Source organism: Manis pentadactyla, chromosome 10, assembly GCF_030020395.1.
Source record: "Manis pentadactyla isolate mManPen7 chromosome 10, mManPen7.hap1, whole genome shotgun sequence".
Classification (NCBI taxonomy): Eukaryota; Metazoa; Chordata; class Mammalia; order Pholidota; family Manidae; genus Manis; species Manis pentadactyla.
The window spans coordinates 8,955,324-8,977,072 of NC_080028.1; the positions used below are offsets into that span (position 1 = coordinate 8,955,324).

The 21,749-nt window shown below is 55.2% G+C and overlaps 1 protein-coding gene across 4 annotated transcripts in view; it reads right to left on the reverse strand.

Moving 5' to 3' along the window:
* SYNGR1 (synaptogyrin 1) overlaps positions 1-21,749 on the reverse strand; it is a 76,933-nt gene that overhangs the window by 45,888 nt on the left and 9,296 nt on the right. For 2 of the 4 annotated variants that reach the window (XM_057486355.1, XM_036891267.2), the window contains exons 2-3: positions 15,773-16,010; positions 14,377-14,522 (exon numbers count right to left, since the gene is read on the reverse strand). In XM_057486355.1, the coding sequence (XP_057342338.1) occupies positions 14,377-14,522; positions 15,773-16,010 (384 nt within the window). Of the gene's footprint in view, positions 1-6,116; positions 9,900-12,591; positions 12,900-14,376; positions 14,523-15,772; positions 16,011-21,749 lie in introns of those variants that run through there. The other 2 variants (XM_036891269.2, XM_036891270.2) reach the window with 2 other exon arrangements.

Sequence of the window (21,749 nt, forward strand, 5' to 3'; positions counted from 1 at the left end):
AGCTCAATGTTTAGAACAGAGTTTTGGTGGGGGGTTTCTTTCATATGGTTACTTGTTCTGACTGAATTATCCTACCTTGGTTTTTCTGGAGGCCTTCACTCTACTCTGTCTAAGCCCACGGTCCCTGTCTCACTTTGGCAGGAAATATATTGCCAAGTGCTTTGGTAAACCATGACAATGAGGGCAGAAAAAGCAAATGGAGGTGTGGCTATTAAGTAATAATGAAAATTTAAGTAATAATACTTATAACAGTGTGTGGGTAAAATTGCAGTACTTCCAGAATCTCTTCCCTGGCTTCAGTGCATCTCCGTATCAATAGATGTTTCCAAAGGCTGGAGATAAGTACCATCTCCATATCAATAGGTAATTACAAGGGCCAGCCAGGGACCTTGGAGGCTGAGTGGTTTTTCACTCTGCTGCAGCAGCTTGGTCAAGAGATGTGGGACAACTGCTTGTAAGCAATAAACGGGTTTCTTATTTCTCCCTTTGATTTCAGTTTCAACGGTATTTTGCACCAGGGTTTTTCCCCAGAGTTATACTTGGCGGTAGTTGGCGGGACCTCTGAACCCGAAATCTGTCTACTTGGGTGCAACCCTTGGGCGGGCTACACCTAGAGATGGTGGGGAGATACCTGGAATCCCCGCCCCCCCCCCGTGGATAGTGGGGAGACCCCAGTGGCTGCAGCAGCAGAGGGTGCAGCTTCACCCGGGAGCCCCCTATCTGCAGGGCTTCCAATTTGGGAGCCCCTAGTGGGGAATTGGTCTAAGGTAAAGCACCTCCTAGAGAGGTGGGGCCTCTCCCGGAACTGGGGAAGGGTGGAGACCCTGGAGGCTGCAGAATTAGCCTTTCGTGAGAGAGAAGACTGCTTAGAGGCCCTGAATGGAGCTGGCATTATAGGGTCTCTTTTCCTTGAGATAATGGAGAATGTTATCAAGGAGAGAGAGAGTTTATCGAAGAGAAAGAGAGGGTTATTGAGGAGAAAGAAAGGGTTATGGAAGAGAGAGATGCCCTTCAGCGGGAGGTGGCAGAACCGGCAGGCAAGTTGTGGGATGCTATGAGGGAGAAAATAAAGTTGAAGACTAAGAAAGTGGTCCTCATAGAGATACCAGCGGGATGGGAAGGGGCAGCAGGGGCGTGCAGGCTGTGAGAAGCCATGGGAGAGCTGAAGGAAGAGGTGTTGCCTTCAGCTCTGGAAATGGTAGAAGGGACGCCAGAGGAGGTGCCGAGAGCAGGGCCACCACCTCCGCAGGCCCCTCTCTTAAAGATGGAACAACAGCGGGTTCCTCTGGGAGAGATGCAGCCTCCTCCCCTATACCCAGGATGAGCTGGTGGACACGAGCGTCCGGAATAGGCAGAAGCCGTCCGAATCTGCCTACATGACTTTTACATCTCTGGGATATGGGGGTGGAAAACAATGTTATGTCGGGTCCTGAAATGAGTAGACTGGCGTCCCTGATGACTCACCCTTCCCTCCAGCAGCAGTTGCAAAGTGCCCATCACACCTCAGGGAATCACACTTCTGAAGTGGCTGAAAGCTGCCCTCAGAGCAGTTTGGCCTAATCAGGGTGATTTACCATATTTACTCACTAGCTGGAAAACGTATGCAGAGCTCCAACAGGTACTGCGGGAATTGGGCATGAAAAATACCATCTATAATATGGACCCCCAAGGCACTAATAAGGGGGTGTTCACTGTAGGAATGAGAAATCTGGTGCTGCAGATAGCTCCCACATCTCTCTTTGAGCCCCTAGTGACTACTCTTACCCTCCACATAGGGCAACCCTTAGGTGAGGCTCCTTGTACTTCAGCAGATCTGGGGGAGGTTGAAACAATAAGAGCGCGGAGGGAAGAACGGGCTTCGACTGAAATGAGAGGTGCAAAAGGCCCCGTGAAGGTCTCGAGGACCCAGATGTGGGTTGATCTGAAAAAGGCCGGGGTAGTGAAAGAGAAACTTGATGGACAGCTCTATAGGATCTTGTTAGAACTGTGGCACCAATTACAGCCAGGGCAGCAGTTCCAGCCACTGAGGTCCAGGACATGGAAACCAGAGTCAAAGCCCCATGTCCGGCCTGTGTCCCTGCAAAACTTCCTGGGGGAGAGTACTCAGGATTTGCCTGGGCTCTCACCCCCCATAGGAGGACGATTGGGCATTGTGGTTTGACTGGGGGGGGGTCAAGGTCCCCACCCTGGGGGACCTGGTGGGGACCAGAGGCCATGTTGAATTAGTAATTCATTGTTCCCCTGTGAATGTACATGTCCTGGCACTAGTGGGCACAGGAGCTGAGTGTTCTCTGATTTATGGCAACCCTGAGCATTTTCCTGGGACCCCTGCTGTGATAGATGGCTATGGGGGTAAGGAAGGCAATTAGAGTGAAGAAAGCCCAAATCCCATTGAGGATAGGGCATTTACCTCCAAAGGAGGATACTGTGTACATTTCTCCCATTCCTGACTGTATTTTTGGGGTAGATATCCTGCAGGGCCTGTGGTTACAGACCAGTGCAGGTGAGTTCAGACTGAGGGAACATGTGGCAAAGGCAGTTCTGAAGGGACATGCTAAGCACCCATCTGTAGCTCTGCCTGTACCTCAGTGGGTGACAAAAACGAAGCAGTATAAGTTGCCTGGGGGCACAAGGAAATTGGAGAAACTCTACAGGAGTTGGAGAAGGTGGGCATCATAAAGCCCACTCACAGTCCTTTTAATTCCCCAGTGTGGCCAGTGAAAAAGCCAGATGGCTCCTGGCGTATGAGTGTGGACTACAGGGAACTGAATAACGTCACATCCCCTTTGCATGCTGCTGTCCCCTCTATAGCAGACATTCTGGACACCCTCAGTCATGAACTAGGGACATACCATTATGTTGTAGACCTTGCTAATGCTTTCTTCTCTACTTACATAGTACGGGAAAGTCAGAAACAGTTTGCCTTCACATGGAAAGGCCAGCAGTGGACATTCACTGTCTTTCCACAAGGATATCTCCACAGTCCCACCATTTGTCACGGACTTGTAGCCCACAACTTGGCCACACGGAAGAAACCACAAATGGTGGGGCTGTATCACTACATTGATGATATTATGCTCACATCTGATTCTCTTGCAGATTTAGAAGGGGCAGTTCCTAGACTACTGCAACATCTATGGGAGAAAGGATGGGCTGTGAACAGCACCAAGGTTCAGGGACCTGGTTTGTCTGTGAAATTCTTGGGGGTTGTCTGGTTGGGTAAAACTAAAGTTATTCCTGAAGCAGTCACAGACAAGGTCCAGGCTTTCCCTACCACTGTGGCAGTCTTACAAGAGTTTTGGGGTCTTTTGGGCCACTGAAGAGTGTTTATCCCACACTTGGCACAAATTCTGAAGCCCTTATACTGGTTGGTACAAAAAGGGCATCAGGTGGGCCTGGGATGAGACATGTGCGGCTGCTTTTACTGCTGCTGAGCAGGCAGTCAAGGCTGTAGAGGCCTTGAGTGTAATGGACTCAACAAGGCCCTGTGAGCTAGATGATCATGTAACCGAGGATGGTTATGGTTGGGGTCTTTGGCAGCGGCTTGAATGGACCTGCCAACCCATTGGATTCTGGTCACAACTATGGAAAGGAGCAGAGGTCCGGTACACCTTGATAGAGAAGCAACTGGCTGCTGTGTACCACTCCTTGCTGGCTACGGAGTCTATCACTGGAACAACTTCGACCAGGGTAATAACTACCTATCCCATTGTGGGGTGGGTGCAAGACTGGAGTCCAACGGCCACAGAGTGGAGTAGCACAGATGCCTACACTGGCCAAGTGGGGCTCATATTTGCAGCAGTGTAGCGCCCTCTCTACTAGCTGCCCCTTAAGTGGAGAACTCCAACGCTTATCGGGGCCTGTGACGTATACCAGTGGAAAGCAGAAAGAACTTGCTTTTCAGCCATTGGTAACCAACAGCCCTTATCAGGAGGGAAAAGCCCCTATACCTGAAGATGCTTGGTATACAGACGGCTCCACTCATGGGCAGCCCCCAAAGTTGAGGGCTGTGGCTTTCCATCCTAAGACTGAGACAATATGGATGGAGGATGAAAAGGGGAAGAGCAGCCAATGGGCTGAGTTGTGGGTAGTATGGCTCGTGATCACCCAGGAGCCTTCCCCCATAGTTCTTTGCACTGACAGCTGGGCCATCTATCAGGGCTTGACCCTGTGGCTACCAACATGGTATCATGCCAACTGGAAGGTTGGTTACTGGCCCCTTTGGGAGCAAGAGTTGTGGCAAAACCTATGGGCCTCTGGTCAGACTAAGAATATTCTGTATATCATGTGATTTGCCTTTGGCATCCCCAGGGAATGATGAAACCGACATACTGGCCCAGGTGTGTTGGCTAGAAGGAAAGCCTGCCTCTGATGTAGCCCAATGGTTACATCGGTGTTTGTTGTATGCAGGGCAAAAGACAATGTGGGCTGTAGCCTGTTGGTGGGGCTTGCTGTTAACCTTTGAAGAAGTCAGCAGAGCCTGGACAGAGTGCCTTGTATGCTCTAAGAGGGATTTACAATGGGTCCTGCAGCAACATGAGACTATAGTAAGGGGGCTGATACCCCTTGTCAGGTGGCAGATAGACTATATTGGGCCTCTGCCCATATCAGAAGGATATGAGTGTGCCATGACTTGTGTGGACATGGCTACTGGACTATTCGTTGCTTTTCCTGCATGTTGTGCAGATCAGCAAACCATCAACAGGGGCCTAGAGCATCTCTTTGCAGCCTATGGCCAGCCTCAGGTGATTCAGAGCAATCAAGCCACCCACTTTATTGGACGTGTGTTATAAGAATGGGTGCAGCAGGTATGTGGCGGGGACTTGATAATAGGGGGAGTCTAGTAACCATAATGTTGTTCAAGTACTTGTACATTAACGATACCAAAAAAAAAAAAAAAAAAAAGAATGGGTGCAGCAATTAGGAATGAAGTGGAAGTTTCATGTACTATATAACCCTGCCAGGGCAGGCATGAAAGAGAAGTACAATGGTTTGTTGAAATCTGGCCTGAAGTCGGACACATATAGTCTATGGGGCTGGTCAGTTCGCTTATGGACAGTGCTACAGTGTTTGAATGAGAAGCCCCGAAAAGGAGCCATGAGCCCCATGGATATGCTAACACACATTGCTGCCTCTCCTATGCAGCTGTATGTACAAACCAAAGAGGAGTTACTGAAGCCAGAACATGGCCAGAAGAGGAACATCCTGCTGCCAGCCCCTACTGGAAGCTGGCCTCCTGTGTATTCCTGGTGTAACAGCAGAGTGGCCCCCAAAGATCACAGTAATGTACCCAAAACGTCCAGGAGGTAAGAGCATCTTAGAGAGAAGCTTTGTTTTATCTTTATGGCCAGTGCATGTACCTCCGTTAGCCCTATATACTGACCTATCTGTAACTCCCCCAGGGGGACCCCTGAGGACCCTCTGGCCTTTCCCTCCTCCTTCTCTCCTGTGTCCACCACTCCCCCGGCTCTTTCCCAGCCAGAGCCCTCTGCATTTCAATTCTCTCCAGAACGCTCACCAGCCCACTTCCTTGCCACCGAAACTCCCCTGATCCTAGAGCTCAAGCTAAGGGCCACTTGCTCAGAGGGGTTGTACCTGAGCCCAGGTCTAAATGGCACACACCTCTCATATTCCCTCAGCACAAACCACAACTTACATTTTTGTTTGCAAGTTGGTTTAACACTGTCTCCCCTGCTAGAAGACCATGTCTACAGGGGCAGGGACTATCTTGTTGAGTACTGAACTCCTAGGACCCAGCCAGTGTCTGGCACTTTATAGGGTCTGGGAAAATATTATGCCAGCTCAGGATGGCTAACTTTAAAAACAGCATCCTACAAACTTGTAAGAACATGGGAATGGTGTGGAAGGAATGATGCCAAGCTCCTAATCTTGGTTGCCTCTGAGAGTTGGGGAAGAGACCAGGATGGGAAAGGTGATACATATCCTATGTGCATGTCTGCACACACGTAAAGTTGGAGGGCACTGGCTTCAACTGTAATGATTTTACTTGTTACTGAATAAGAATAAATAAACCATGTCCCAGGTCAGGGGAGACAAGGGGGGATAGGCAACCCCAAGCCACACTCATAACAAAAAAACACTGTGACACCCTGCAATCCGCTGGTGGGTTTTGAGTCTTTATTACTGTCACCAGAAGTCACCACCTTCACTTGGTTCACACAAATGGACGATGTCATAAAGGAGGGTGCCACAGGGCCACTGGATTCACTCGAGACCTAACCAGGTGGTGGGGGAGTCCAGAGTGGGGGCCCGGGGTGGGGACCACCATTCACTGCACACACACACACACACACACACACAGATATATTTGTGGAGCCTTATATTATACATCTTATATATAGAAAATATATATTTATACTATACACAGGCAGTTATGCTGCGGGAGGGGCTGCGGCACCCAGACAAGGGCTGTGGGCACCAGGAGACAGGGAGTGTCCCATCAAGGGCAGCACTGGGAGATGACTGGACTAGTCCATCCTCCCACAAACTCTTGGGAGGGGTGATACCCCTTCATGCTCCTTAGAGAATCAAAAGCATCCTGGGCCAAGGATGGGGTCCCCAAGGGGTAACAAGTGGGCTTTTGGTTACATGGGGGAAGCCTGGGACCCCCAAGAGTCTTTGAAGATCCAGAATTATTCCTAGGGAAGGTTGGAGTGGGGAGCAGATGCCAGGCCCCTGGGAATCAGTCCAATGTTACACTCCCAGATACCGGAAGCCACACGCAGATAAACAGCCTGTGACTGCTCAGTATGAATGAATGTCAACTCAGGCAGGAAACCTGGATCCCGACCCTCCAGCTCTGTGCCTGACTTTCAACAAGTCCCTGTCCTCCTCACCCAGGCTCTACCACCTCTCCTTGCAGCTGTAGGGGACTGAGTTTCCTGGGCCCTCTGTTGTGCTTGCTGGAAGGGGCCGAAACTTCAAGGTCTGGCTGCGAGGGGCCCTTCTCCAAGGAAAGGCTTGGAAGCAAGGGAGAGGCAGAGGTGGGCAGCAGGGAGAGAGAAGGGGATCCGGTTGGCCTGTGGGCACAGATTCTAAGCTTGGGGCCCCCAGGGGGACAGCCTCAGCCAACAAGAGGAGCAGGGCTTCCCCACCAACCTCGCGTCAGGCCTCGATCTCACCCAAATCCTGCCCTCTGACATCTGTTTCTCACCTCCACCACAGGAGGCCAGTGCCCAGCCTCATGGTGGGATCCGGTACCCCCAGGAGAAGTGAGGAATGCTGAGACCCCCCACTCCTGGCAGGGGTCTTCTAAACTTTCCCAGTCTAGGGTGGCAGGGAGAGTCTGTAATAAACACCCAGGGATTGGGTGAAGCTTAAATGGTACTCTGCCCTCCAGCCCAGCATCACCAGCAGCCAGTCGGTGCCCAAGGAGAACAGAGGGGCAGCACCCTGGGGTCTTCTAGTGCCCGCGAGCAGTGGAGGTTATGGTGGGGACTAGGCGAGGGGAGGACTTCTCAGAGCCTCCTGCATGGGCATGGAACTTCACTCTGCCAGGAACACCCACACCACCCTCACCTGCCACACAAACCTCTGATCTGGTATAGGTTCCACCTGTACTCAGCCTGGCAGATACAACCCCATCTTGTCCCCACCTGGGCAACCCGGCAGGAGCGAACCATGGATAGAGCCCCTCCCCAGATGTGGACAATTGAGGTTAGTAAGAAGCAGCTGCCGCTAGGCTGTCTGGGGTCCTCTCCCATCATTGCAGCTCCTTAGGAGGGTTTCAACAAAACAGGTCAGATACATGCTCCTCCGTGGACTCACGCTGAGCCTGTTTCCCTTTCTGTTAAGTGGGGACAGTGATGCTACTTCTCTGCCTAGGAAACTCCCCTTGCCTCATTGCCATGCCCCTGCCGTCCTCAGGACCCCTCCTCTGCGAGCCTCACCTCGTCGGGCACTCACACTGCGCTCTGCCTTCCAGCGGACCCTGGGTCCAGCTGTCTGCTGCTTGTCCCTGACGGACTGTCAGCCACCATGCCCTCTGAACCCTTGGCACAGAATTACTGCTGAATCGATGGGAAGGTGAGTATTACCTGCCTCTTAGGGTTCTTGTGAGGGTACAGGGTGCTGAAGGTGGGAACACCCAACACCATACTGACCCATAATCCCCTTGCACTGCTCCCTGAGGCACTGGCCAGTGGACGCCGGGCCCAGGTCTCCCCACACTTCTCCACCCTTCAAGGCCTCCCCATCCCTTAGAGCTCAGTGAAAAGCCCACTTTTTGCAAGAGTCCCTCCTGTTCCCCCACAATCCCCTTGTGCCTTGGGGGAGCTCTGCTGTCCTCTCCCCTACAGCCCATGCTCCGGATCTGCCACACACCAGGGGCTCTCACTGTTCATCTGAGGGTGGTTTGTCCCACAGCGGCAGCTCGCAGGCTGGCCTTGCTGGGGCCAGAGCCCTGTTCTTTTTACTCTGCCTCCCACAGGGAAACTGGCCCCTTGGCGGGCCATCTGGAAGGCCAGGGAAAGGGCCCTCCGGGCCCTTGGCTGTCCCAGCCCCAGCCCCTGGCTGAGGGAAAGATGACAGTGCCCAGATCAGTTCTGCATCCTGAGAGGTCACAGGGCAGGGAACTGGGGCACCTGCTGGATGGCTGGGGCCAGGCAGCAAGCCCAGCTCTGCCACTCACTCACTCACTGTGACTTGGGGCTGGCCGCTCCCTGTTCTGGGCCCCCTCGTGCATCCAGCCCTGGGCAGGGATGGTGGTCAGTCCTTTGGGAGGCCACAGAAGAGGCGCTGGAGCTCCCTGCAGGGCACACACAGTGCAGAGCAGTACAGTTAACGGGCAAGTGAGGCCACCCTCAGCTGTCCCACCCTAGCTGGAGGCCAGGGGAGGGCTGGTGGGATGTGGGGAAGGGTGCCTGGAGGCAGGGCTGTGCCGCTGGGGGGACAGCCAGGGCAGAACAGGCCCCTGGCTTGCAGCAGAATCAGGGTGTCTCAAAAGCTGAGGTCCCCAAGGCCTCCCACAGTGACAGCAGCACTGAGTGGTGGCTCCCAGGCTTGTGGATGAAGGACGGAGAGGATAGGGGACAGCAGGTGCTACGCAGTCAGGTGGCCGGGGCTTGGCCCCACTTCCATCAATGGCTGCCTGCGGGACCCTAGGCAACTGACCTTGACCCCTGCAGACTTCCCTTTCAACCATAAAATGGAAATGGCTCCAACATGCCTAGCAGGGCTGTTGTGTCACTCCTAGCAGGTGACAGCCTTCAGCGTTCTGCAGGTGTTCACACCCTGAAGCCAAAACCTCCAGGCATCGTCCAGGTTTCTTTCTCACCATTCCCACCTCAGGGACAACAGGGCCTCCTCTGTATCTGTCTTTCCCTTTTCCAGAGACCATTTCTCTTTCACCACCTGTGCCAAGCACAAGCCTGACACATGGTAGATGCTCAGTGAATGCTCGATGACATGATGAATGAATGCAAACACCCCAGGCCTCTGCTAGACATACTTGTACATACATGTAGACATACTTCCCAACACCTTACTGCCCGTCACCCTGAGCTGCCCTGGACCTCAGGGGAAAAACCCAGAGGCTGATGAGGTGCTGGGCAGGGCAGCCTGGCAAGGAGCAGAGGGCTGGATGTGCAGGGATGGGGCAGGGGCCCCCGGGGCAGGGGCAGGTGGGGCTGGAAGGGGCAGCAGGCAGTCACGGAGGCTCAGTAGCCCTGTGACTGGTAGCCCTGGGGCTCGGTGTCAAAGGCGTTGGCTGGCTGCTGGTAGGTGCCGCCCATGCCGGCAGGGTCTGGCCCAGCGCTGGGCTCCACGTAGGGGGCGTAAGGCATGCTGGAGTCCTGGCTGGGGTCCATGTAGTCCTGGGAGAAGAGGGCCGAGTCGGCGCCAATCTGGTACCGCTGGAAGGCCAGCATAGCCTGGCCCGCCTGGGGCCAGGGCCGGCGAGGACAAGGACAAGAGGGAGGGGATGGTTAGAAGAGAGACAGACAAGAGCACTGGGTTAGTTCACAGGACACAGGCAATAGACGGTTAAATATCTGCAAAGTACCAAAGAAGAAACTGCGCTTGGCTGAGGGGAGGAAGTCTGTCCTTGCAGCCAGCCCCCGAGAGGCCCAGAACAACATCAAAGGGCCCAGCAGCACATCACGCAGCCAGAAAGAACTTCAGAAGTCACTTGCCCCATGTCCCCAATCCCAGAGGCCACTCTGGGCCACCAAAAATTCTAGAGCCTCCCTTGTGGAGTGTTAAAATGGCGCAAATGCCCATAACATCCTCTCAAACTGTTCTCAGGGGTGTTATATGGAAAGGGGAGAAAAGTTTCTTAGTGGGATAGGGAACTATTGAGACCTCCTAAAAGCCATTCTCTTTCCCTTGCTGCTAGGTGTAGCCATATGACTAATTCTGCCAATACGTCACCCAAGTTCTTTGACCTGGTGCTAGGAATGCAGATGTGACAGCTGGAACTCCAGTTACCACAAAAGACTATGAGGACCAAGAGCCAAACTGTAGGGATGGAAGAGGCCTGGGTCACTAGACTTGTGAAGCCACTGTGCTGGTCCTGGACTGTCTTCCCAGGCTTGGACTTTGTTTAAACCACTGTTGTTTATGATTTCTGTCATTTGCTGCTGACCCCAATTCTAACTGAAACACTTGGTCAAACAAGTTTGGGAAACTGAGTTAAACAGAAGGAAACAAGTTTCAGGATAACAGGACTTGTCAGAGCCTTGACTAGTTAACGTATGCTGGATCTCCAAGAGGAAACTTCAGCAAGGGACGTTCACCGGCCTTCTCTGATCACTGAGGCCCTTTTTCCACAGGACCTAGTTGGGAAAGACTTGTCCACAACACACATGCATAGGTGGGAAATTCTCTTTTTGGTAAAAACAATTACATTGTTATTATGGACAATGACATTTATCACACCAAGCTAGGGAATAAAGTAAAGGAACAGTTGATAGGTTTATGCTGAAAGCCTTCTCCACAGACCTCTCCAGCCCAGGTAACCTGCCCACGATGGAAAGATGCTAATGCTCTACATACCCCCGTCTGGCCTAGGAAGACGAGGCCTAGAGAAGGGAGGCCTCATGGCAGAGCTGGTACCAGAACCCAGACCTGAGCAGAGGGGTCCTGCCCCTGCCCAGGTCAGGGCCCTCCCCACCTCTTTCCGTTTGATCAGCCCCCTGACACGGCATTAAATCAACCAAGAACCCAAAAGGGCCATCTGGTGAGAGGCAGGGGGTGAAGTGTGCTTGCCATTTCATTCCAGAAAGTTCCAGAGACCCAGTAAATAGGCACTAACTTTTGAATTGTGTCAGTGGAGAAAGCTCTGAGGGGCAACCTTTCCTAGGCTGTGGCCGTTAAAAGCAAAGTGTCAGAGGGCCTGGGAAAGGCAGGCCAGGCTTAAAGGGGTTGAGCCAAGGAAATTAGGTGTGGCCTCCCATATATTCCACTCCTGGTATGAGGTCCGGGCTGCTGGGGACTCGGATGCAGGATCCTGGAGAAGCAGGGAGGTAAAAATACCCCTGAGGTAGAGGCCAGGTCTTTAGCTCCCTTGGGCCACAGGCAGGCCCACAAGAGCACAGGGGGAATGAAGGAATGAAACCACGCAGGAACCACAGGCAGACCTGGTGCTCTGCGGCTCCCGGGCTCCCCCACACAGGTTGCCCTCCCTCACGGAGGGAGAGAGCTGGAGAGGCCTCTGGTCACAGGCCCCTAGTGCTCTCTCTGTGGCCACCCCTCTGCCCCACTGAGTCAAGGGCCATCCTGTTGGAGGGGCCAAAAGGCAGGAGCAAAAGAGGGGCTTGGGACCCTGATGGACTGGGGTGCAGGGGGGAGGCTGGGAGCTCTGCTCAGAGCCCAGGACCTGGGAGTCCACCTGGCCCTGCTCAGAGCAGGTGCTCTCTCTGCAGCGTTTGCACCATGCAGCAAGCAGTCCACACTTGTACACCTCTAGGGTTAGGAAGCTCACTCTGTGTGCCTTGCTCGGGGGCCTGTTTGTGCTCCATTAGCTCCTCAACAACTGCTGAGGGTGGAGGGGTAGGTGGGCTCCTGCCCAGGCAGCTGAGGGCCCCAAGGAGGGAACCCGTGAGACTGGAGGCCAAAGTCCTTTGGAAGAACAGAACTCACGACATGAGAATCACCACCAAAGGAGAGATTATGGGTGTGAGAGAATGCATGAATGAATGAAAGAACAAGAGCCTACATTTATTGAGCATCTCTGTGCCAAGCCCAGGCCAGACTTTGTTTCATCCATGTAACAGCCCTGAGAGGCTGGTCCATTCTCACTCATCAGTCCAGGGAAGTGGACCGAGGTTCAGAGAGGTGCAGGGGTTTGCCCGAGGTCACACAGCGCATGAGAGCAGAGGTGGGCCAGGAGTCCTCTGATGTCCTCAGCCAGGCCCCCTTGGAAGCCCAGCCTTCATGCTGCAGCTGTGGGACGGGCTCTTAAGCTGTAGTCGCAGCTTAGCGCTCCAGCAGCCCACATACGGAGCCACCTCCGACCCTCCAACAGCCCAGGGATGTCCGTTTGTGGGAAATTTCAGTTTGTCTTCCCCTCCCCAGCCTGTGGGCTCCTGGGGCCAGAGACCCCATCTAATTTATCACTAGGCACAGAACAGCGGCTCAATAAATGTTTACTGCAAGAATGGTCACATGGAGAAAAAACAAAGGGGGCAATGAATGAGTAAGTGGCAAGTTAAACTGGCCTCTCAAGCCAGCCTTGCTCCACCCTGCATGCCCAGCATCCTGGCCATTCTAGACAGTGGGCTGCCCACACCGCCTCACCACCGGGCATGATACAGGGCTCCCTGCCTCTGGAAGCCAGGCGGGCAGGCCTAGGGCTGTGCTGAGGCAGGAAACAGTGTGTTGTACTCCTCCTGGAAGGTAAGGTCCTTGAATCTCCGCACGGCCAGGGCTGCGGTCAGGCTCTGCCAGGAGAGAGCAGGGGTGAGGCCAGCAGGGTAGAGCTGGAAAGGCAGAGTGCGGGCAGTGGGGCTGACTTCACTGGGCCAGTGGATACCTGTCAGTCAGCCTCCAGACCTGCCCCTGATGTCCTCTGTGAGCTCCGACCTTTGTGCAGGACTCCCTGCTCCCTAACCCCGCCCTACAGGGCAGGGTAGTGCCCACTCCCACTCCCCAGGCACCTTCTCTGGGCTGAGATGCCCTGGGGTCACCTGGTTCTTTCTGCCCAGCATTGGGGACACAGAGAGCTGGAGTGACCACAGCTGGCCCACTGAGGCGTGAGCCACAGGTCTCCTCCTCCAAACTCTAGCTCTCACTATTGTACTGGGGGAGGTGGTGGTCCCAGGAGAAAATATATATCCAGGGGCCCTCAAAAAGATAAAGAAGTCACCCGAGGACAGACCCAGGAGGGCAGGGCGACAGGAAAGGCTGGCTGCACAGATTTCGCAGGAGGGGCTAGAGCCTGCTACCTACACACAGTCCCTGGTCTTCTGCTTGCAGAGAGCTAGGCTGAGGCCTGTTGGAAGGCCCATGGGGAGCTGCAGGTGGGGAGGGGAGAACCCTAGGGATGGGCACATGGAGCTGCTGTGACCCCATATGTCTGTAGGAGGGAGATGAGAAGAACAAATCGAGATAACCTGGAACGAGGGAAAGAGGGGCCAGCCTTGTCATGCCAGTGGGCGCTCGAGACCACGGGGCCTAGAGCCCCAAAGGGGTGCCTTCTGGCTAGGCAGGCCCACAGTCATGCTTCCTTTGACCCACACGATATTTTTTTTAACCTGAATAAATTGCAACCACCTAAAGATCCAGTTTCACAAGAAATTCAACTTTCTGGCTTTTCTGGAAAACAGGAAGACCTGGTCTCCATGGGGCCCCATTCCTGCTTGGGAGCAGGGGCCACGCAGAGGAAGGCCCGAGGAAGGGCATGCACACGCCACCCGGCCCACTCACACTTCTCACGTTCTGCCTGCCCCATGGGCATATGAGTGTGTGACACCCCCAACCCCAGGTCCAAGCTCCCAATCTTATTGATGGGAAGACAGAGGCCCAGGTCTCCTCTAAGGCCCAGGCTCCTTCCCAGCCTTGGAACCTTGAAGACTTACCTTCCCATCTAGGCCTCAGCTTTCTTGTTTGCAAAAGAGTAACTCCCGTTAGCAGAATACCTCCTCACCACACAGCTACCAGAGTGGTTAGGAGGGGCATCATGGCCACAGGGAGGGTGCTCTGTACCACAGTGCGGCTTCGCCATCACCACTTGACTGTCCTAGCGGGAATGGCCAGTCTTTTTCCTGAGGGAGCAGCCCCGCCAGGAGCGGTGAGGGGGATGCAGGGGCATGTGTGGGCTCCAGGAAGCAGAATGGAGTCTCTGGCTATGTTGGAAGGCCACCAGCCGGGAGGCTGGCAGGGGTGGGCAAGTGTGGGCTGGGGGGGCAGTGTACTCACCCATGTGAAGATGGAGAAGAAGGAGAAGGTGATGGCGGCCCGGGCCGCGTCTGTCCCTTCGTTCATCGGATTGTCCTTAGGCTTGGAGACTTGCCATTGGTTGGCCAGGTAGCAGAAGCCCACAAACCAGAGGAAGGCCCAGAAGGCTGGTGTTTCCACCAGGGCAGGCCGAGCCACAGGTGGGGGGAGGGCAAGGGGGGAGGAAACAGGGAGGTTCAAGAGTGCATCTCCCATGCTCCCCCACCCTCAGGGGGAGAGGCAAGGGGTACAGACAGGAGGCAGGGAAGGTCAGGTGGGAACAAGCAGGTTGGTTTGGTGAGAGGGGCGGGAAGGAGGAGAGACAGAGAGAGTGTCAGTCAGCCTGGGCCCTCATTTCTCTGACCTCAGCCGAGCACAGACTTCCCAGCTGGACCCCTGGTCCACCACGGACCACCCCAAGGCCTGCAGCTCCCCGGAGGAGCACCTCCCGGACCTCCCCACAGCCTCCCGGAGAGCTGGGCAGGGAAGGAGGAAGAGGCTGGGCAATGGGGGCAGCCCCACCCGGGCAGGTCTGATCCTCGGCCTCTAACGTGCTTGCGGCCTCACTGAGCCCCCGAGGTTAGTGGGGGCCCAGGGTCTACCCAGAGAGGAGCAGAGCTGCTCGGAACTGCGTGTGCGCCGAGGCGGTGGGCTATCCAGAGCCCAGCCCCTCTGACAGACTTTGCTGGGGCTCTGCAAAACACAGTGTAAGAAGCACAGATTCCATCCTAGTTCCCTCAAGTCTAAGGGACCCCAGGACTCACTGCCTGCAGTCCATGCATCCTGGCAGTGCCAGGCCTGGAAACGGGGGCAAGTCCCATCCAGAGACCTAAGACCACAGCCTCCCTGACCCTCGGCCAAAGCATTCACCACGGGGGCAGAAGTCAGGTCACCTCTGCCAAAGGCCATTTCTGAAGGACAAGGGCAATGGGTCGGGTCAGCTTCCCACGCCCAGGTCTCGACCCTCCTGAGGTCTGGCTGGCAAGAGGAAGAGGAAGACTGGCATTCCCACGGCACTGGCTGTGTGCCTGGTCACCACCTTGTTTGATTCTCATGAGACCCTACCAGGGAGGGGTCACAGAAAGGCCCCTGGAAGCAGAGATGAGCCCTCTGGATGCTGTGACCCCCCCCACCCCCACTGTGGAGCTGGGGGCCATCCTGGGGTCGCAGGCCCAGGCCTGGCCCACCACTCTCTGCGGCTAGCCATGTGACCCCAAGTTCATCCCTTCACCCGCCTGCACTTCAGTTTCCTCATCTGGAAAACCGGAGAAGGGTGGCAGCTGCCTTGCAGGCACGTGTTCAGGTCAACGGGTCCACGGTGGGGATGGCCCTCTGTAGACTCCTGTGCTGGGGAGAGCCCCCAGGGTGCGGGGCTCACCCGAGACGCCGATGTCGGACAGGACGGCTTTCTTGCGGTCCTTCACACTGCTGATCTGTGGGAAGTACGCGTCCAGGGCCAGGTAGAGCAGGCAGGTGAGGAAGGCGAGCACGCCCACGGCCACGCCGTAGCTGCAGGCATTGGGGTTGCGGTTGTAGATGCAGAACTGCTCACCCTCGGAGCTGCTGTTGAGGTAGCCCTCGTTCACAATGGAGCCGAACACCACGATGGAGAACACCTGCGGAGCAGGGGGGGGCAGGCGGCAGGCATGAGGCCCAGGCAGGCCCCGACACAGAACCAGCCCGAGGGAAAGGATGCTACCAGCATCCCTCAGCTGCTGCCTTCCCCTCTGTGGGCCCTCTTTGACTCCAACAGCCATGAGGCTGGTGTTAAGCAGGCATTTCGGAGTAGGAGCCCAGAGAGGGAGGGCAACTTGCTTAGGGTCACACAGCACGGAGATGACACTCCTTTCCCCAGCTGCCAGCACTGAGGACCCTCTGCTCACAGATTTGGCCCTACACCGCCACCAGCCAGGTCCTGAGAGGTCTTCCTGCCAAGTAGCCACCCCTAGGGGCACATACCCCGCCGCACCTTGTGCTCCTCTCCTCTCGGCAGAGCCACAGGCTCTCCTGGGGTCTCAGGCCCTGTCGTTGGTCGCACCCTTTCCTGTTGCCAGGCCCTGTGACACCAGTCACAATTCTGCCAATGGCAGGGCACCTGCACAACCCCAAGTGTGTTACAGGTGGTACCTCATTCACCCCATGACCCTCCACACCGGTCTGTTTCAGCTGGGTAGGCAGCCAGCCAAGATGACTCCACCTTCTGGCATTCACACCCTTATGAGATCTCCTTCCCTTTGATTGCGGACTGGGCCAGTGCTCTGCTTGTGACAAACAGAATATGGCAAGAAGTGATGGATGTCCCTTCTTCGAGGTGGTTACAAAGACTGGCTTTCATCCGGCCTGTCCTCTTTTGCCCCCCATCGCTTGCTCGCTCTGATGGAAGCAGCTGCCGTGTTTTGAGCTGCCCTGTGGAGAAGCCCCTGTGGCAAGGAACTGAGGGGGGCCTCCAGTCAACAGCCAGCAGGGACCTGAACCCCTCAGCCCACAAGGAACAGTCCTGCCAGCACCATGCAAGTGAGCTTGAAAATGGATCCACCCTCAGCCTTCAGATGAGACTGCCGTCCTGGCTGACCCCACAACTGTGGCCTGTGGGATACCTTGAGGCAGTGGTACCCAGCTGAGCAGATTCCTGACCCCAGGAACTGTGAGATGACAAATATGTGTTGTTTTAAGTCACTATACTTGGGGCAATTTGTTACACAGCAATAGCTAACTAATACAAGCAGTATCATCAACGTTTTGCAGATGAGGCAGTTATGGTGCAGGTATTGGTTAATATGCTGAGGTTCACCCCACTGGTAAGTGGCTGGCAGACCTGGCTTCAAACTCAGGAATCTGACTCTAAAATTCATGCTTATTTTTTCCTGCAGGAGGAAATGAGTACAGGGTGTTTTTGTGGGGTGATGAAAACATTCTGAACGAGAGACAGGGTAGCTGCACAACACTGCAAATGCCCTAAATGCCACTGAACCATTCACTTTATAAAATGGCTTATTATATGTTCTGCAATTTTTCTGCAATAAAAAAAAGAGAAAGGATTGTGGGGCTGTGTTCTGGTTCAGCCTTGGGCACAGAAGTGGGCCGTGGTGGACCATGAGCCACACATTTGCCAATCCGGATTTGGGACTGTATGCGTGCCCACAGTCCTTCAGGCCCAGGCAGGTACCCTGGCTGACAGCTCTGCCTCGTCACTGGTTCCTCATTGCCCCATGAAGCAGAGAGGGCAGTTCATGCTGCCCCCCCAGTTAACACAGTCAGAAAACCCAGATTCAGAAAGAGAAGGTGACACTGTTGTCAGCAGTCCGGGCTGAACCTGAACCCACATCCCCTGATTCTCAGCCCTATGCTCTTTTCCACCTGACCAAGCTGATGCAGCCTCAGGAGGTGGACCCTGAAGAAGGTGTGGTATTTCCAGAGACCCAGGGGTCAGCAGAGAGGCACCAGGGTGGCAGGATCAGCAGTGTGACTGGAGAGCCAAGTCTGGCGCTGAGGGGCACAGGAGGGGACAGACAGGAAGTCCTGACTTCAGAGCAGTTTTCAGAGGTACTCCTGGGCTACTGACACAGCCCAGACATGCAAGGCAGACCCCACACACCAGGAGACAAAGGCTGGCTCTGACAGCCAGCTGCCTGGGCTGTGCACTGCACAACTCCAGGGACCACCACTCAACAACTCCTTGGCCTGCGCACCAAGACAAGTCCAAGGCTCCTACTAGAGAACTGCCAGGTGGGGAATCTGAGGCCCAGGCCCAGGTACCATCAGAAGCCAGCCATCCGGAAGACTGGAGAGCCTCTGGATCAGAGAGACTTCAGACACCGAGGGCAGGACTTCACACAGACCTGCTGGATTCAAATCCCAGGCTGCTGGCCACTCCGTGTGGCTTCAGGCAAATGAGTCTACCTCTCTGAGATTGGTGCTCTGTAAAAACGAACCTTCCCTCAAGGGTTGATGGGAGAATGGCAGGCAATTACCAGGAGCAGAAGAGTGCATAATTGGGGCTTAGCGAGGGTTTACTCCCTTCTCCAAAGGGCCCAGGAAAGAAGGCGGAGCACCTCCTGACAGACTCCCTGGGGGCTGGGCTGGAAGGGACACGCTGCTGCTGCCGGAGGTGGGAACAAGGGCAGACCCCCTTCCAAAAGCAGGCTGGCAGGAGCTGAGGGGGAAGCAGGCGGGTGGAAGTCTGGGCCCTGGGGACAGCAGAGGAGGAACCATTAGGACGGGCCCTCTCAGGGGAGAGAAGCTGGGAGACCTCAGAGAGGCCAGGAGGGAAGTGCTGGAGATGATGTGTTCCCCAGGAGGGTAAGAAGCAAGATCAAAACACCCTCCTGGGGACCCCGCAGGGCCCTGGGCACAGCGGAAGGAGAGGCCCCGGTGCCAGCTCCCTGCTCCCTGCCCTCCGGCTCCCCCCCTCCAGGCCCTCCTCTCCATCCCACGGCTCCAGCAGCCGCGGGCCTTGGGCAGGCACTCATCACAGGTCATGGCTTCTCGGTGGCGCCTGGCATTGTGCTGGGTAGACAGAGAGGCGTGTCAGGGGGTAACACACTCATGCTGTGGGGCAGGAGTGAGGGGGCAAAAGGCTGGGTCTGGTTACCTAGGCTTGCTGAATCCTACCTTAGCCACTTGTCTAGCTGGGTGACCTCAGGTAAGTGACTTAACCTCTCTTGAGTCTCACTTCCCACATCTGTAAATTGGAACAACAATGGCATCTAAACCATGGACATGTTGTGAGGAGTGGATGAGAAACAGCGTATGATAAGGAATAAGCACCCGAGGATGATAGACTGACACCAGAGAAGAGGAGTAGATAACTAAGGCAATGACGTGGTGGCAGATGCTGGAGGGAGGCAGTGGTGGGCAGGGAAGGGAGCCCTGCAGCGGTGATTTGCCCAGAAGGAGCCAGCCCTGTGGAGATCAAGGGAGAAGCGTGTTTCAGGCAGAAGAGCAGAAAGGGCCGAGGCTGAGTGGGAGGAGGGGGTGGCTGAGCAGTGACCAGGGAGCAGGGCCAGAGGGGCCTGGGGAAAGGGGAGGGAGCGGGAGAGGGAGGGGAGACGAGGCCTCTTGGGTCACAGGGGGGACGCTGAAGTCAGTGTGTGTGAGAGAGAGAGAGAGAGATGGCTGGCTCTGCGATACAGTCCCCACCCTGCAGCATGAAGGTCACTTAGGCAGTTCCCTGCCACCTTCCGGCACAATCCATGCTTCTCGGGCTGGTGGTCAAGCCCTCCATGCACCTGACCTGCCCACCTTCCCTGGAGCCTCATCTCCTTCTGTTTGCCACCAATGGCCTATTTCCCATCTTCTCACGCCACAGCCCTTTTCGTTGTTTCCTCTCGGGTCCTGAGCTCCGACTGTTCTTGCTCGGTGGAGGTGGAGAGTGCTGCCAGGGCATGTGCCAAGAAGCTGGCTGCTCTGCACCCACAGGGCCCCCTGCGTTCAGGGCCTGGGAGGCTTCATCTCGGAGGCCAGAGAATTGGGGCTGGACACCAGTTGTCCATTCAGCAGTATTTCCTGAGCACCTCATATGTGCCAGGCCCTGTGCAAGAGGCTGAGGAGGTGGCAAGATCCCTGTTCTCACAAGGGAGACAGAATAAGCCAGCAAATGTGTAGGTAAGGCTTGACAGGTGTCCTAAAGAAGCATAAGGTGGGGCAAGTGGAGACAGACTGGGTGACTGTGAAGGCCTCTGATGAAGTGACCTCTGAGCAGAAACCTGACTGCAGTGAGGCAGAGCCATGCAGACATCTGGGAGAAGACTGTCCAGGGAGAAGTAACCACAAGTGCAAAGGCCCTGGGGCACAAATAAACTTGGTGTTAAGGAGGCACACAGGGGCCAGTGTAGCTGGAGCCCAGTGAACAAGTTGCGGCCACAAGGTAGGCAGGGGTCAGTGTCCCCAGGGCCTTGAGGAGCAGGGTGAGTTCAGTTCAGGCTTCAGGGTGGGAAAGTGATTTGATCTGACTTAGGTTTGAAAAGAATCACCCTAGTTGCAATGGAGAAAGAAGATTGTAGGGGCAAAGGTGAAAGCAGGGAGACCAGCTCAGAGCTAAGCAGTGCCCAGGTCAGGGGTGAGGGGGCTGGGCTGGCATGGGCAGTGGTGGTGGTGGTGAGAGTGATGGGGTGCTGAATATATTTGGAAGGTAAAGCTACCAGAACCAGCTGACAGTCTGCTGTGGGGAGTGAGGAGGGGCAGAGGGCAGGTTGGGGAGGATTAGGCTTGGCAATCATCAAGATATAAGTATGCATGCCATGTCTCCTGCAGGCCACAGGGCTGGGCCAGGACACACAGCCTCACCTGGACCAGGCCTGGTAGTCTCCAGATGGAGAGACTGAGGCTCAGCAAAGGGAAGAAATGTTGCCAAGGACACGCATCCAGTCCCTTGGGGCCTCCCAAATTCCATCCAGGACCCTCTAAGCCCTGGGTTGACTCCTCCATTTAGCTGCCGTCTCCCCACCGCAAGTGGAGGGAGACCCCAAGAGCAGGGCATGGGCCTCCAGTTCCTGTTCCTCGGCTGCTCTGTCTGCAGGAGGACAGGCGACTACCTTAGCACCTACTATGTGACTGAAGTGCATGCTCTTAACTCCACGTGGCCCATGTCCTTATTCTCATCCTACAGCTGCGTCAGGGGACCTGCCCAGGTCCCACAGCCGGTCAGGGGTGGGCCCAGATTCAACCTGAGTCTCTGAATCCCAAGCTGGTGCTCTGAGTCAGGTGGCCTCTGGATGACTTGCTAAGGCCAGATCTGCAGGGACAGCAAAGAGCCTGCAGAGCAGCCACCAGAGAACCGGAAATTAAACTAGAATGAAATTCTATGCTGGCCACAGTGGCGGAGGCATCCTGACAAGCGGGCCTGCTGCAGGGACGGGAGACAGAACCAGCAGCCCGGAAACAGGAGAGGATAGAGGGTGTCCTTGGAGAGGACCAGGAGAGGCTGCCGGTAGCTGGCAGGCCCAGGAAAAACCACTGTGCCAAAGAAAATGCTCACAAAAATAAAAAGCACCAAGGTGAATAGGCCAGACTGGCTCTTTTGTTTTTTTTGCTGTCTTTATAATCCAATCCTGGGTCTTTTAAAAAATGGATCCCAGATGGCACTTGGAGCAGAGCTACATCCAACTCAGAAGAACAAATGGGAAGGAATCTCAGACTCTCCGCATGTAAGGATTTGGCGCTACTGTACTTAGGGACGCACAAAACAGACCCCAGAACTGCCAGATCCGCCCTGGCCTCACCTCCCCCCGACCCCCTCCGCTCAGCCATCCCAGAGGGTGGACTTCGCATAGCCACCAGCTGTTTGATAATTTTGTACCTGCTGCACCCACCTCTAAGAATGCCTTTCCCCACTTTTTTCATCTTTCAAATAGGAG